This window comes from Mytilus galloprovincialis, chromosome 1, assembly GCF_965363235.1.
Source record: "Mytilus galloprovincialis chromosome 1, xbMytGall1.hap1.1, whole genome shotgun sequence".
Classification (NCBI taxonomy): domain Eukaryota; kingdom Metazoa; phylum Mollusca; class Bivalvia; order Mytilida; family Mytilidae; genus Mytilus; species Mytilus galloprovincialis.
This window is the reverse complement of record NC_134838.1, coordinates 23,304,498-23,319,693: the sequence shown is the minus strand read 5'-3', so window position 1 is coordinate 23,319,693 and position 15,196 is coordinate 23,304,498. Positions and strand designations below refer to the sequence as shown.

At 31.5% G+C, this 15,196-nt stretch overlaps 1 protein-coding gene and 1 long non-coding RNA gene across 2 annotated transcripts; one reads left to right on the top strand and one right to left on the bottom strand.

Moving 5' to 3' along the window:
• Nucleotides 1-29: 29 nt before the first annotated feature.
• Nucleotides 30-12,581, top strand: LOC143069798 (metalloendopeptidase OMA1, mitochondrial-like). Its single transcript, XM_076244605.1, has 8 exons — nt 30-446; nt 1,408-1,636; nt 2,601-2,777; nt 4,491-4,598; nt 5,114-5,242; nt 8,529-8,603; nt 9,476-9,622; nt 10,066-12,581. Exons 1-8 carry the CDS (start codon nt 142-144, stop codon nt 10,510-10,512), a joined length of 1,617 nt encoding a protein of 538 aa, XP_076100720.1. The 5' UTR covers nt 30-141; the 3' UTR covers nt 10,513-12,581.
• On the bottom strand, nt 6,682-8,195 carry LOC143069815 (uncharacterized). Its single transcript, XR_012976499.1, has 2 exons — nt 7,810-8,195; nt 6,682-7,126 (listed from the first exon to the last, which is right to left on the bottom strand). It is a non-coding gene; the product is annotated as an uncharacterized LOC143069815 (long non-coding RNA).
• Nucleotides 12,582-15,196: the final 2,615 nt, after the last annotated feature.

The window sequence follows — 15,196 nt, the reverse complement described above, 5'->3', positions numbered from 1 at the left end:
ATGTTTTGGTAATTAGTTAGCCCACTGGTTTCCAACATCATTATCTCCCTTGTTACTAGTTTCACTTTCATGTTGATTTGAGGAGTTTAAAATAGATGATGTAACACAAGATTTTTTTTCAGAATTTGTCCAGTAGAAGCAATGTCTTATCTTAAGCATCTACACAAACTTCAGTTCCACCCATCTACACGTTCAAATACAAATAAAATAATCAACTTTTTATCTGAAAGAACTACAACAAAACCCCACAGTGTGTGTACACTTAAAACTTTTCCTGGCCCATTGATCTCAGGTACCAACAGTTTAAAGTTTCAACCACTAAAACAAGGATGCATTAACTGTTTCAAATATGGATTTCATACAAGTTCCAGAAAGCAAGCAATTGGACCACATCTATGGGTTGTGGTGAAATTGGCTATGAAGGGAGCAAGTGTTATTAGTGGCAGGTACTTGTAAACATTGTGACTAAGGAGGGGGGTTAGGAGGGGTCCTGATCCCTAAATCCCGGGCTTAAAAACACGATATCCTGAAATCTCGGGCTAAAAAACACGAAATCCCAAGGTCCCGAAATTCAAAAATAGAATTCCCGGATCCCGAAATCCCGAGCTTATAAACACCCGATCCTGGAGTCCCGATAAAGGTCCTATCCCCCCTCACTAAGTGCAGTGTATAAGTCATTTTAGAGAAAGGCATTGCCTGTTGCACATGTATGTGGCAAGATTTCAAAATTAGTTACTTGAAAACTAGTCCGAGATTACTCTGACGTCAAACGGCTGTTTTGCTGGGGCCGTGGGACATTTGATAATAAAGTGAAACGATCGGTCACTTTGAAAACTATCTGAATATAAGAAAATAAAGTATGGCAGGTAGATGAAACTTACATAAATGAAGAGATAAATGAAAAATGAACAAATTGATACCTGATTTATATAATTCCAAGGCTGTTAGTTGGCACCAGAAGCGACTTAGCAGCGCATCTATTTTGGATGGGCAAATATCCACTTTTTGATATGGGACGAGCTCTGACGTCCCAAGGCCCCAGCTATAGGTCGCCGTACGGCCTTCAGCAATGAGCAAAGCCCATACTGCATAGTGAGCTATAAAAGGCCCTGATAAGATAATGTAAAACAATTCAAACGAGAAAACTAACGGCCTTATTTATGTAAAAAAATGAATGAAAAACAAATATGTAACACATAAACAAACGACAACCACTGAATTACAGGCTCCTGGCTTGGGACAGGCACATACATAAATAATGTGGCGGGGTTAAACATGTTAGCAGGATCCCAACCCTCCCCCTAACCTAGGACAGTGGTATAACAGTACAACATACGTTTACTTTTACTCATTGTTATTTGTTACGTAACTTTGATTTAACTTTATGAGTTTTTATTTATTTTACAGAGGTTTCAGACAATGGTGGAAAACCTTACCTGACCATAAAAGACTTCACTTTATTCATCTTTCTAAAAAACAGTGGAAGGAAATTTTATTAGCAATATCAGGAATTTCTGTTCTTGGGAGTCTTTATTACTGGAGCCATATACAAGAGGCCCCTATAACAGGAAGGAGAAGATTCATAGCATTTACAGATAATCAGTTTCAACGTGTGATGAAGATTGAAGCTGAGCAGGTATTCTGTTTGATCAAAATCAGGATTCAGATAACACAGGGAAATGACTTTAATAATTTCCCTTACATGCAAAAAAGTTGCTTATGGGTATAGCAATAAAAAGCATGTAAGTTAAATCACACATCCAATCTTTATTAAACTTTGTGAATTCTTTGTTGATTGCTTCTGATTTTAAAATATGATATAGAAAAAAAAAATCAAACCAATATGTAAATGCAGAGAGATTTAGGGGTTTGATTAGCATAGATATATATATATATATGTCTATCTACAATATGCAAGTTGAATGAATATTATGAAAATTATATTTTATTCTTTTCACCATTCCATGCTTTGATTTTTCAGTTAAAAGAACTATAATATCATATTTGAATTGATATCCACAACATCACACGTGCTATCATTTGACCAGCAACTGCTTACCCTTCCAGAGCACCTTAGCTCACCAATCATGCTGATTGTAACATAAAATTTTATTTTCTCCTTGGTTACTTCTTATATTTCCCCCCTTTTATACAAAGTGACAAATGCATATCAGGCAAGGATTTCTCTCTGTCAGAGCACTTTAGGCATATCCCTAATATGTAGAATGAATGTTAAGAAATAATAAGGCTTGAATTTATACTGATTTTACCACGGGTTGGCCCTTTATGCTAATTATTTTACCACGAGCGACAGCAAGGGGTGTGTACTCAAAGCGTTTGAAGAACGTCATGTGAGAATTTTCCATAATTGAGGAGGGTGTCTTTCAGCAATTTGATCATATCATAATGTTATTGAAAAACATGATAAATGTAGGGTATCCAATTTAAAAAAAAATTGAAATGATTGCCAATAAAACAACTATCCACGTGACCGAAAAGCACAAATACAAGGATGTAAACAACTAACTACACTTTCAAAGTCTAACACATGTTATATTTTTCAAAAGAATCTAAAATCTTTATAGAAATTTTCATTTTAGCTTCAGGAGCAGCTTCAAGAAAAGATTCTTCCAAACAACCATAAACTGTATCCTGTTTTGTTAAAGATTGTTCAGCGATTATATGAAGCTAACACAGATATTAAAGAAGTAGAGATGCAAAAGTGGACACTATCTATTGTAGATGACCCTGATAATGTCAATGCATTTGTTTTACCAGTAGGTATTTCAAAGAAAACTTAATATTTCTAGCTTATTCATTGATTGATGCAATCTGCTTTTTTTTTTACAAAAATGATCAGCAATGCAATATCCACAAATGATTATAATAGTTGAAATCTTCAGACTACTTCTTATTTAAGAATGACAACTATTTTCAATATTTTGCATTTTTGCCTAATATCTTCAAAACTATACATACTATAATTACACTTTAAATAGCAAAAATGATCTGCAAATAAGTAAAGTTTTGCCTAAATAGTTAGTAGATTCTTTATTGGAGTTCTTGCACAATAACAATTTGTTTACCCTTTTTGTGTGCATAAACTGAAGAGAACTAGAGAGAAAATGTAACAAAAAATTTATCAGCAATTGAAGATGAACAAAACATGCAAAATAGTGATTTCTTGTTATGAATTTTATCCTGGTCTTAAATATTGGATGTTGCCCTTTGTTGAAGAGGCTTATATATCTAGGTGAGCGACACAGGATCTTATGAGCATCTATTTAATAGAGCTTGCATTTGTGATATTTACTATTACATATAATACTTCATTGGATATTTTATCATAATAAAATAGCAAAACATAGCTACTAATAGGGCTTAAAAACAGTTACATTTACCAGACAAATACTTTTCTTTCAATGAATTTCCAAATACATGTAAATTCACTACCTGAAAATTATACGATTAAGAACAAAAATCGAGGGTTTAGGTAGCACTCCACAGTAAGGTGTGTAGTTTTGCATTTTGGCCCCTGTGGATTTTTTCAAATATGAGAGCTAGTGTGCAATAAAATTCATTTTTGGATAGCTGAGGATTAAAATAGCCTTCATATTGGGTTTATATGAACATCAAGATTATGTTATGTATGTAATATAGGCTGTTTTCTGTATGACAGTCTGTATTTATATATCCATACCAATGCTTTTTTCCATATTTTTGTCGCACCAACTTCATGATTAAAGTTTACCAAAAAATGAGGCGAAAGGCACCCATTTTTTATTTAATCATTAAGAAGATTTATGTCAACAGTTTCTAAAAAGGTATCACTCAATACTCAGGTATTGAAATTCTAATGTGATCCACATTTTGGGGGGATATGTGACATTTTCACCCCCTGTTTTGCAATATTTTATGGTAAATAAATGGAGGATGTTGCCATGGATACACATAAAAAGAATTATATTTCATCCTTTCAACTTTTGAAAATCAAATCTATGGAAGATACTGATTACATACATATGCACATGTACAGTACATTTTTAATTTTATTTTCTAACTGTGGAGTGCTACCTTAGGCATTTTTTTTCTGACTAAACAGTTTTCCTTAATACAGACACACTATTCTTGTCATAAAACTGACATGTTGTGTACGAAACTATGATTAAGTTTAAACATTTGTTTCCAATGCACCATAAGATTTGTTCATGGGGGTCATACCCCATTTCTCTCACATCATATATTGTTGATATTTATAGATGTACTTTTTGCCTCATAGCATAAAATTGTTATATATAAAAGAGTTAAGATTGTCTCAGATAAGCACATAGTTTCTTATTTTTCACAAGACCCTTCAGTATTTAGTGAAAAGTTTTTCTTTATTAAAAACATTTCTGATTGTTTTTTTTACCCCTCAGTGCACTCTCTAGTTATAATAAATCTAGAGGGAGGTGTTTTAAAATTTGAACATGACTTGATTTTACTTTTAGACAGGTGATGTGTTTGTTTACACTGGATTGATTAAATTTGTGGAAACTGAAGATGAACTAGCAATTGTATTAGGACATGAAATGGCACATGCTATACTCAAACATGCAGTAAGTTTTAAAGACTTGTATATAACTATAGGACTAAAACACTGAAAACAAAAATGTGTTTATTATGTTCAAGTAAAATACCACTTTTTATACATTTATAAAACTTGATGTCAATCAGTTTTATTGAAGAAAAAATCTGTTTTGTCATGAGTTAATTATTAACCTTTGAAATGTCAAGAGATCTGGACTAATTTCTGTTTTTTTCTGAAGTTCTTTAAGATATGTTGTGTATAACATGTATAATGTTCACTGAATACGGGAAATAACTCTAGCTAAAAAAAAATCTATTTAATCCTACACTATTCTGATCTAAAATAGTATGTATCCAACAGTAAATAATCTTTTTCCTTAAATGGCTGAAGAATACATGATAATTTAATTTTGGAAGAAAAGCATTTGAAGTTGCAATTTTGCAATTTACTTTATTTATTTGTTTAATGAAGTCAAGATAGTCAAAATCAAAAATTTTAAATGGTTTGGCTTTTTTAAAATGATTACTTAAAGAATTTTTGCAGGCAGAGTCACTTAGTCAGGCCCAATGGATAGATTATTTTGTGATACTGATTATGGCAGCTTTGTGGGCTGTAATACCATACGATGGAATTGCTTTTGTTTTCAACTGGTTTGTTCACAAAGTAACTGAGGTAAATTTATATAATAGTTACACCAGCATTGAGGACATGCATATAAAACACTAATACAAACTTACTTAGATATGAAAACAATGGCATTACCATATAAAAGGGTCCACCAATGACAGAAATAGCATGAACTGTGCTTGAGTAAGTTTAAAATCAACAAGCACAACTTATATTTTGGAATAAGATATTCTAGTACATAACACATTTTCATATTTCATAAAAGGGCTTATATCAGTTACTGAATAACATTTGAAAAAGTGACATTCAGTATAATGATAGATTGTAAGTAAATGATTCAAAGCATACATTTACGAAGGCTCCATGTTGAAGACTGTACTTTGACCTATAATGTTTTACTTTTACAAATTGTTACTTGGATGGAGAGTTGTCTCATTGGCACTCATACCACTGCTTCTTATATCTATTTTGATATATGTTCTATAAAGTAGAAGGTGTGATTCAAAGTCAAGTTGGTCTTAAATCAAATGTATTTTTATATATCTCCAATTTGCAGAATTAAATGTTGAATTTCGTACAAGTTTATACTTTAAAGACAATGGAATACATGTATATCTTTTTTGTTGGTTATTTAGGTGGCAGAAACCAGTTATTTTACAATAAATCTTTAGAATTTCATGGATTTATGATTTTATTTTCTTGAAAATTCATTCAAGCTTAAATACAAATAAAATGTATGGTTTCAAGGAACTAAGATGTGTGCGTGCTTATGTAAATATATAGAAAACCTTTAAATTTGGGTGTCTGTCCAGCATGGAGATTTAAAAATTTATAAATGCATTGCAAATAAGGCAAAAAATGTGATGATCTGATACCAATCTAATCCTCACCTGCAGAATCCTGCTAAAAGCCGACAAGAATTTTAGCCAAAATTCAAGAGAGAAAGGATATTCAGTGAATTAGAGCCTTGTCCGAACCTATCCTTACCATCAAAATCTCAAGATATTTTTGTTTACATAAAACTGAATTTTTTCCCTACTTTGATTGGATGCCGTCAAGTGAGGAGACCACAATTTTGACATCTGATTGGACCTATATGTGAAGGAAATCCCCAACCTGTGTATGCAACTACTTACTTGTGTAGTACAGTAGCCTAGAATTTACATTCATTTATTTTTTCAGTCCACATGATGCAATTATATACCTCAATACTCAACTATAACAAAATTTCTGCGTGGGACACATGTTCTGGTACACCAAAACTGGTACCTGCCACCTTTAACCACTCATTGAAAACAATATATTTCCATTTTTTTAGTCTGATTGAGTTCTATAGTCATTTACCATTAAAAATACATGCATTTTATATGGTTACAGCACAAAAGAAAACTTTAATAGGCTTTATAAGACCAAATTTATTAAAGCATTATTTGCGTCTTTTGCCGTCAAACTGCTTTCAATGCAAAAAATATATAAAAAAATGATTGTGTTCATATTTAATAAATTTTATTGTGTGAGTTTTCTGGTACAGTGTATGAATTATCCAACAGTTTTTAAAACTACTTAAGTTTATTGTTTCATGCATGATATAAAACCACTTACAACTGATCTCAAGAAGTATTTTCCCATTGTTTGAGGTATTAAATAGTCTCAATTCTTGTCACTATCATTGTTCTGTTGACTGCAGTGCTGAAAAAGGCTTAGTTATGAATAAACTAATATTTTTGGTACATATGTTCCACTTTGTAGATCCATGATGCCCTAAACTAAGTGTACATTTATTCGCAATCAGTCTCATATCTCTACTCCCCATAGGCTAGCTGTGTAGGCCGCATGTTGAAATTTTAGAATTGCCACACTATTGCTGATGAGAGAGACCAGTTTTCTTATTTCTGTAGCCTGTCCTACAGTATCAACTATGTAGTAGACCTATAAAAAAGGACAAATTCATATATTCATAGTTAAAAAGTAAATAAATAAGAAAATGTCCATATCATATGAAATAAGTCATTATAACAGGTAATATACAGTATAATCAGCTTTTTCTTGTACTATGCTGAGGCTTATTTTACTTTTTTCTCTCTTTGTAATTGCTATTTCTATATAATTTATGATATAAAATCATTGTTTGGTGAACATAAGCATTTTAAAACTAATCAATTGAATGTCATTGTTTGTATTGTGATACAGAGTTATCTGTCTTGATATTTGATAATTCTTAAAATCCATGTAAAAACTATTTGCTTGCAAACAGACCTATACATTGACTGTGAATAAAAGAAATATAATACCGCACACCTGTAGAACTCTTAAAAAGGCACATTTTGTGATATATTAAAATCATGTTTAGGCTTAAGGTGGCAGAAACCAGTTATTTTACAATAAATCTTTAGAATTTCATGGATTTATGATTTTATTTTCTTGAAAATTCATTCAAGCTTAAATACAAATAAAATGTATGGTTTCAAGGAACTAAGATGTGTGCGTGCTTATGTAAATATATAGAAAACCTTTAAATTTGGGTGTCTGTCCAGCATGGAGATTTAAAAATTTATAAATGCATTGCAAATAAGGCAAAAAATGTGATGATCTGATACCAATCTAATCCTCACCTGCAGAATCCTGCTAAAAGCCGACAAGAATTTTAGCCAAAATTCAAGAGAGAAAGGATATTCAGTGAATTAGAGCCTTGTCCGAACCTATCCTTACCATCAAAATCTCAAGATATTTTTGTTTACATAAAACTGAATTTTTTCCCTACTTTGATTGGATGCCGTCAAGTGAGGAGACCACAATTTTGACATCTGATTGGACCTATATGTGAAGGAAATCCCCAACCTGTGTATGCAACTACTTACTTGTGTAGTACAGTAGCCTAGAATTTACATTCATTTATTTTTTCAGTCCACATGATGCAATTATATACCTCAATACTCAACTATAACAAAATTTCTGCGTGGGACACATGTTCTGGTACACCAAAACTGGTACCTGCCACCTTAAAAGCAGTATTCGATAAAATTATGAAATTACACAAAATCTTGACTGTTGACTTCCATACATCCAGAAATTATACAAATCACAATCATTTTCCTGAATCGATATTGATACAGGTATTGCATTTCTGCTCTTGTGCTTTCATGTCATTTTAATTAGAAATTATTCTTATAATGTCATAGTCCATTGTGTGATCAAGTTTAAGTGATATTTTTCATTTTGTGTGAGTGGTCATTTTTAAATAAAACAGAGTATGAAAAATAAAGGAAGATCAGAACAGATCTTAATAGATATGTATGCACAAAGGAAAATAAAAAGTGATAATTTTTTTCAGTATATGTTACGCTTACCACATAACAGGCTACATGAAACAGAGGCAGACAAAGTTGGCTTAGAACTAGCTGCTAAAGTATGTCATTAGTTATTTTACCACTTTGTTTGTGAATTATTTCAGATTATTTGAGTAAGGTTTAACTCTCCTTTAAATACTCTATTGAAACTTCATATAAAATATCTCTTAAAATATCTGAATACTTTAAAATAACCAATCCAAGAATTCAGATATAGAAAAAATATTAAATAAGTGACCCAACAATCATGAATGAGTTAACAATATTAATGAATTATCACATATTTGTTACGAATACGTTGGGTTTTGCATATGCAATAACCTCAAAATTGCCCGGAGCAAAAAAGACGATATTGATATTGTGCCCTGATTCCAATTGACGTCACGCCATTGCGTCCTTAACGACACTTTTGTGATACAAAATTTAAAATTTTACCTGTTATGTTTTATTAAATTGTAATAATTGAACTTTGTGTCTCTATTCTGCAGAACTTAGATATGTGATAAATAGATTATAACATGTCTTTTCCATATTGGCCCTGGTATCATCCCTCGACCCATATCTGCATCTGTTGTCTGTCGTCATGGTCAAATGTTATCATCTGTCTTAAATTTAACAAAAATCTTCTCCTCTTAAACTACTATTTAAATTTTGAGGCACAAAAATAAACCCCTGCAAGTTGGCGAAATAAATCACCAAATCTAAATTGTGTGAAAATAAACCTCTTAAATTGCAGTATATATCTTGGCATATCAAAATTTGTGTATAGTAGTCTGTTATATTCAGATAACTGGAATAATGGTACAATGTATTCAATATTTCAATTAACTGCTATAACGTGCATTTTTAATTTTAAGAAAAATAACAGATTCTTTTGAACAGCTACTGTATATTGTCTTAGATTTTTTATGATACACCTTATATACTGTAGGCATGTTTTGATGTGAGATTTGGAACTGTTTTCTGGAGGAAGTTTGAACTAAAGGACAAAGTTGATAATGGAAAGATGCCAGAATGGTTATCAACTCATCCAGCCAGTGAGAAAAGAGTGGACTTCTTTGAACATTTTATTCCTGAGGTTTGTTTATTTATTTGAAATTCATAGCATGACAAATTTGCTAATCAAACCAAATAGTTTATGCATAAAACAACAGAACATATCATAATCCAAAATGTGCATTATTTCACTGTTATAACTTTCATATAGGGGTTGACTACTTTATTTCTAAAATTGAGAATAGAACTGTTTGTCCACCAATCTGTCCATGTGTCTGTCAGATATGCAGGTACATTTTGGCAATGAATATATTTGGTTGGTAAAAATTTAAATGAAGGATTAATAATTATGACCCACAAAATGCAGGAAATGTTTGTGTACAATAGGAAAAAAGTGTTACAGATCTGCCAGCCTAGCAACAGGTTATAATTATTAAATAAATAAATACATTGTTATTATTAGCAGCATAAATAAAATTTTAAAACATTACCAATAGTAATTTAAATGTGTGTTTTTTTCTATAGTACTTAGAGATGAGAAAACGTTGTAGATGTCCACCATTATCAGAAAAGGATCCAAGAAAATTACTTCCACCTCTTCAAGAGCAGATTGATAATCTTATTACTTCTAAAAGATCAAGGGGAAACATCGAAAGATTAAAGATTGCACCTTCAAGCCGTAGTCCACTAGTCTCACAAAATCAGGCAAACAACCCATCAACAAAGAACCATCCAACAAATCAAATAATTCTTAATGACAAAGACACAGCTGAAAAAGAAAACATTTTGTCAGCAGTTTCTCCTATCAGGTCTGATGAAAATGATACACAAGTAACTGATGATGGGATTGTTGAAACAGAATGTGAAAAAGGTTTTTCTTCTAAAGTTGTTCCAAATGTTCTTATATCACAGGAACTGAATAGTAAAGACAAAAATATTATTGGAAGCAAGGAAGAAGTAATTGGGCATTGATGACTAATTTATTAGGTTTATTTTAATTATTTTTTTTTTAGTTATTATTATAAATTTCCTTTTTTTGAAGGTGGAAGATCTAATTGATCCTAATTGGTAGGTTTAAAAAGTAGCACATGTCAACCTTCAGCTGTCTAATAAAGCTGTGTAATGTAGAGCTATTTGGGGTTTAATAGTCAATAGAAGATATAGTATTTATAATAAAACCTATCCTCTTGAAAGGTATAAAAAAAATATATCATTGGGAGATAGACTATACAAGCTATATTTTGCTCTTTGAAATAGTTCTTCTTTTACATTTACATTTCAAGAATATAAAAGTATAATTCTAGTTCTGACAGCATTATTGGAGAGAAATTTCTCAGGGTTAAACTGTTAACACATCACTTTGTGTCCAGCTGAGTGTCTTTCAAATTCATATATCACATTTTATAGAAGATGTTTTATAAATTTTATATAAAAAATGTACATATTTTAGCAAGGGAATTTTCAGCATGGTATGTGTCTGTGTCATTGAATTTTTAGAAGAAATGTACATTGACTCTTTCAACTTATATTTACAAACTTTTTTGCTATATATATATTGCAATATTTTATACATTTTTTGGCCACAATATTATAAGTTATCTATGTCCATATCTACGGATATGAACGTAGATAACAATTTTATCCGCGGTCTTCGTCTAAATCTGGCAATTTAAACAGAAATTCGACCACAAAGTTTTACGTGAAAGTAATGTTTTTTTTCATTTTTTAAATATCTTTTATTGAAATTTGGGATTTTGACATATTTTTAACAGGGTGTAGGGAACTTCCTTTGGTAGAACCCTACAGTGGACATATATAAGACGTTTTTAATCTAAAGACAGAGAAAGTGAAGTGGGTTGAATTTGGCGTTCAAAGTTGTGAGAGTTACATCATAGACGGTGTGACGTCAAAGTGGGTCATTTGCATAGCTAGGTCAGTAGTCCCATTCATTGACAATGTGGCAGAATAGTGATGCATTTCTAAAATAAGTGCAAATAATCGACATGATAAGATAAAATCGTTAGTGTATTAAGTATCTAGTTATACAGACATCATAAATAATCTACAGAATTCGATATTTCATAAGGAACAACCATGGAACTAAGGAAAACGCACGTGAATTTCCCTGATGTAATGGGTAGCAACGTCTGGGGATATGGGTTAGCAACACCCAGGGGCTATGGGTTTTGTAATGACGTGCGTTAACTAATCAAAATCCTAGAAATATACTAAGCCGGGGATAATGTGTTATATTATTGGCTGAATGTTAAAAAAGAGTCAATTAATCTTAAGCACCAAGTGTGAAGATACTGTTGTACTATTAGGAAATAAAGTTTTCTAGTATAAATTAAATTTAAATTGTAATACAGTTAATTATTTCTTTTCATTTTCTTGCTATCGCACAGAAGAGTGAAAGGTTTTGTGGATCGAGTAAAAATTGTTAATTAGTGAATATCTGATTTAGTGGTTTTTCAAAAGTCTTCCTTCATGCCTATGCAAAATTGGTACTTGGTTGAACCTTTAATGAAGTTATTTCTTCTATACCCACAACAATGTTCAAATAGACCTTCCTGCAATTTAGTATAACCATGATAATCATGAAATTTTCATGTATTTTTTATTGGTAACTATATATCTTTTAATCTACTAATCAAGGGATTCCAAATTTTAGAATCAACCTTCATATGGGCCTCAGCTTTACATGTGTGGTTTGTTTTAACATCTATCACTCACTCTGACAACATAATACATATGTGGGAATACCATTAGTGAGCAAAAATCACAGTTTTTTAACTTGTTAATGTGTAATCAGGGACAAACACAGGATTTCAGGTTAGGGGGTCAATAGGCTAGGAATTGACCTTGGCAACAATTTCTGACATTCATGAACATGAACACAAATGGTTCTTATGTATATATATTATGAACTTTGTTTATGTAAAGCAAGTTCTTGTTAAAAATCAGAATTGATTATTTTATTCTGTGATATTTGTAAAATATATATATATATTTAAAGAGATTAATAAAAAATAACTTTAAAATGTCTTATGAGTTATGGCTAAAAAAAGAAACTGTCCCTAGTGTACCGTTATTCCTTCAACACTAGTTTAGGCACACAAGTATAATTGTAAACAGTAGCATCATCTTAGTGTACACGTCATCAGTATCAGTGCTAATCTATGGGGCGCATAATAAAAAACATATATATATCGTTACACTTAGTTTGACTTTTTGAGAATAAATCAGTGTCTGAGTGATATGTGGAATATATAATGGTTGACATTTTCTGATGTGTACTTGCAGAAAAATGATGTGATGAGTTGTTATTGCCAATGAGCCTGTAACCAATTGATTAAAAACAGACAGAAAAAAGGGAGTATCTTCAGATAGTGACAATGCCTTCAACAACTAGTATATATATATTCACTCTGCCTCTGTATTGTTAATTCAAAAATACTAGAAATATTGGAAAATAAATTACAGGAAACATAATTTGGTCTAATTCAATAGATTGTATTCAGAACAAGAGAGGGAAAGACAAAAAAAAAACAGCTGTTAAAAGTACAGTCATGATGGGTAAAATAAATCCCTTTATAACACACCTTTGCCAGCCATCAAATTATCCATATAGTGTTTGGATCTATTGTCTTCTGTTATTGCTGGTTCAAGTTTTATTTTGCTCAGATTCAGGTTTTAAGATAGTTTGGAGTGAAACAGATGTTACATCAGTAACATCACTATTAGAAGATGCAAGGTACATCAAGATGAGACAGTAACCCAATAACAAGAAAAGACATAGGACAAGGGATGATCATGGTTCAAGTGAATACAGTGATCAGTATTTTATTTAGTTTAATGCACTTGATTGCAACATAAATAATCACAGAGTAAATTGAGATATGAACTTTTGATTTGTACATGAAACAATTTGTTTGACAATGAAGTATGAATCTCCTGATAATAGAGGACCTGGAACTTCAGTATTTCTTAAAATAAGGAGATGTGGTATGCTTACTAAGGCCATTATTGACATTGAAGAATATTTTGAAGGAAAGTATTCAACATTTTTATAGGACCGCAAACAATTTTGCAGTCGTATATTGGTATCACGTTGTCGTTGTCAGCGGCGTTCGAAGACGAATCGTTTCAGGATAATAACTTTAGTATAGGTAAATAGAAATCAATAAAATTTAACACAATGTTTATAACCACAAAAGGAAGCTTGGGATTGATTTTTGGGGTTATTGTACCTAAGGTTTAGGAATTAGGGGCCCAAAGGGCCCAAAAATAGCATTTATCTAGTGTCAGTACAATAAGTTGTGTATAAGTATTTCAATTGTTCTGAAATTGTACCACAATGTTTAATACCATAAGGAGAAGGTTGAGATATATTTTAAGGGTTATGGGGCAAACAGTCTAGGAATGAAGGGCCATAAAGGGGCCAAAAACAAGCATTTTTGTAGTTTCAAGTCAATAAATTGGAGTTATCTTTTTTTGTCCAGAATGGTTGTTGAATCACCTAAAACCAATGCTTGATATAATCTTTGAAAATTGGAGTTATCTTTCTTTGTCCAGAATAGAAGTTGAATCAACTTAAATTAATGCTATATACAACATACAATGCAATATTCACTTTACTACCTACTGATAAGTTAAAGCAATCTTTATCATTCAGTGATTACAAGCACTTTGATTACTATTCTAGGGTTATGCCCCTTTACAAGTGGAAAAATTGAAGATTTTTTTAGTTTTTGTTCTCACAACTTAGGTTTGTCTCAACTAAATTTACTGAAATGTGTATATAATGCTTATTACCTCTAAATTCAATTTTTGGCAGCTTCACTTTTTTAGTTCTTGACTTATGTCCCTTTATAACGTTATATGCTAACGGGGGCATCATCTGTGACCTCTTGCACACTCCCCATTTATTTTTTTAGAAGTTACTATTAATAAATATTAATTATTTGGCACAACTTTTTGGAATTTTGGGTCCTCAATGCTCTTCAACTTTGTATTTGTTTGGCTTTTTAACTATTTGGATGTGAGCGTCACTGATGAGTCTTATGTAGACGAAACGCGCGTCTGGCATATAAAAATTATAATCCTGGTACTTTTGATAACTATTTAACCATGATTGTATGACATTTTATGTTTTGATATTTTATGATGTATGTAAATGAGTAGTTATTGTTGCAAACTCCATTAGAAATTTGAATTGAGATCATTTTTGGAATAAGGGATAGGGGGAAGTGAGAAAAAAATTGGGGTGGGGGTCAAATTTTTTTTCTCATTTCCGATTTCAGAATTTAAAAAGAACATTTCTTCAAATTTTTTTTCTTGAGAGGATTAATATTCAACAGCATAGTAAATAGCTCAAAAGCAAAAAAAAATAAATTTATAAGTTCATTAGACCACATTCATTCTGTGTCAGAAACCTATGCTGTGTCAACAATTTAATCACAATCCAAATTTAGAGCTGTATCCAGCTTGAATGTTGTGTCCATACTTGCCCCAAATGTTCAGGGTTGGACCTCTGTTGTCGTATAAAGCTGTGCCCTGCGGAGCATCTTGTTGACATTATTTTCTAATTTATTCCTTAAAAAATCCATACTTATTTTTTAAAATGAAGTTACCTATAGTTGTTAATTTCTGTGTC

Excerpts from the sequence above, each read along its gene's own strand:
- LOC143069798 (XM_076244605.1), top strand. The coding sequence starts at position 142 with ATGTCTTATCTTAAGCATCTACACAAACTTCAGTTCCACCCATCTACA. Across the intron at positions 447-1,407 it reads GCAAGTGTTATTAGTGGCAG|AGGTTTCAGACAATGGTGGA; the intron begins GTACTTGTAAAC and ends TTTATTTTACAG. Across the intron at positions 5,243-8,528 it reads TTGTTCACAAAGTAACTGAG|TATATGTTACGCTTACCACA; the intron begins GTAAATTTATAT and ends AATTTTTTTCAG.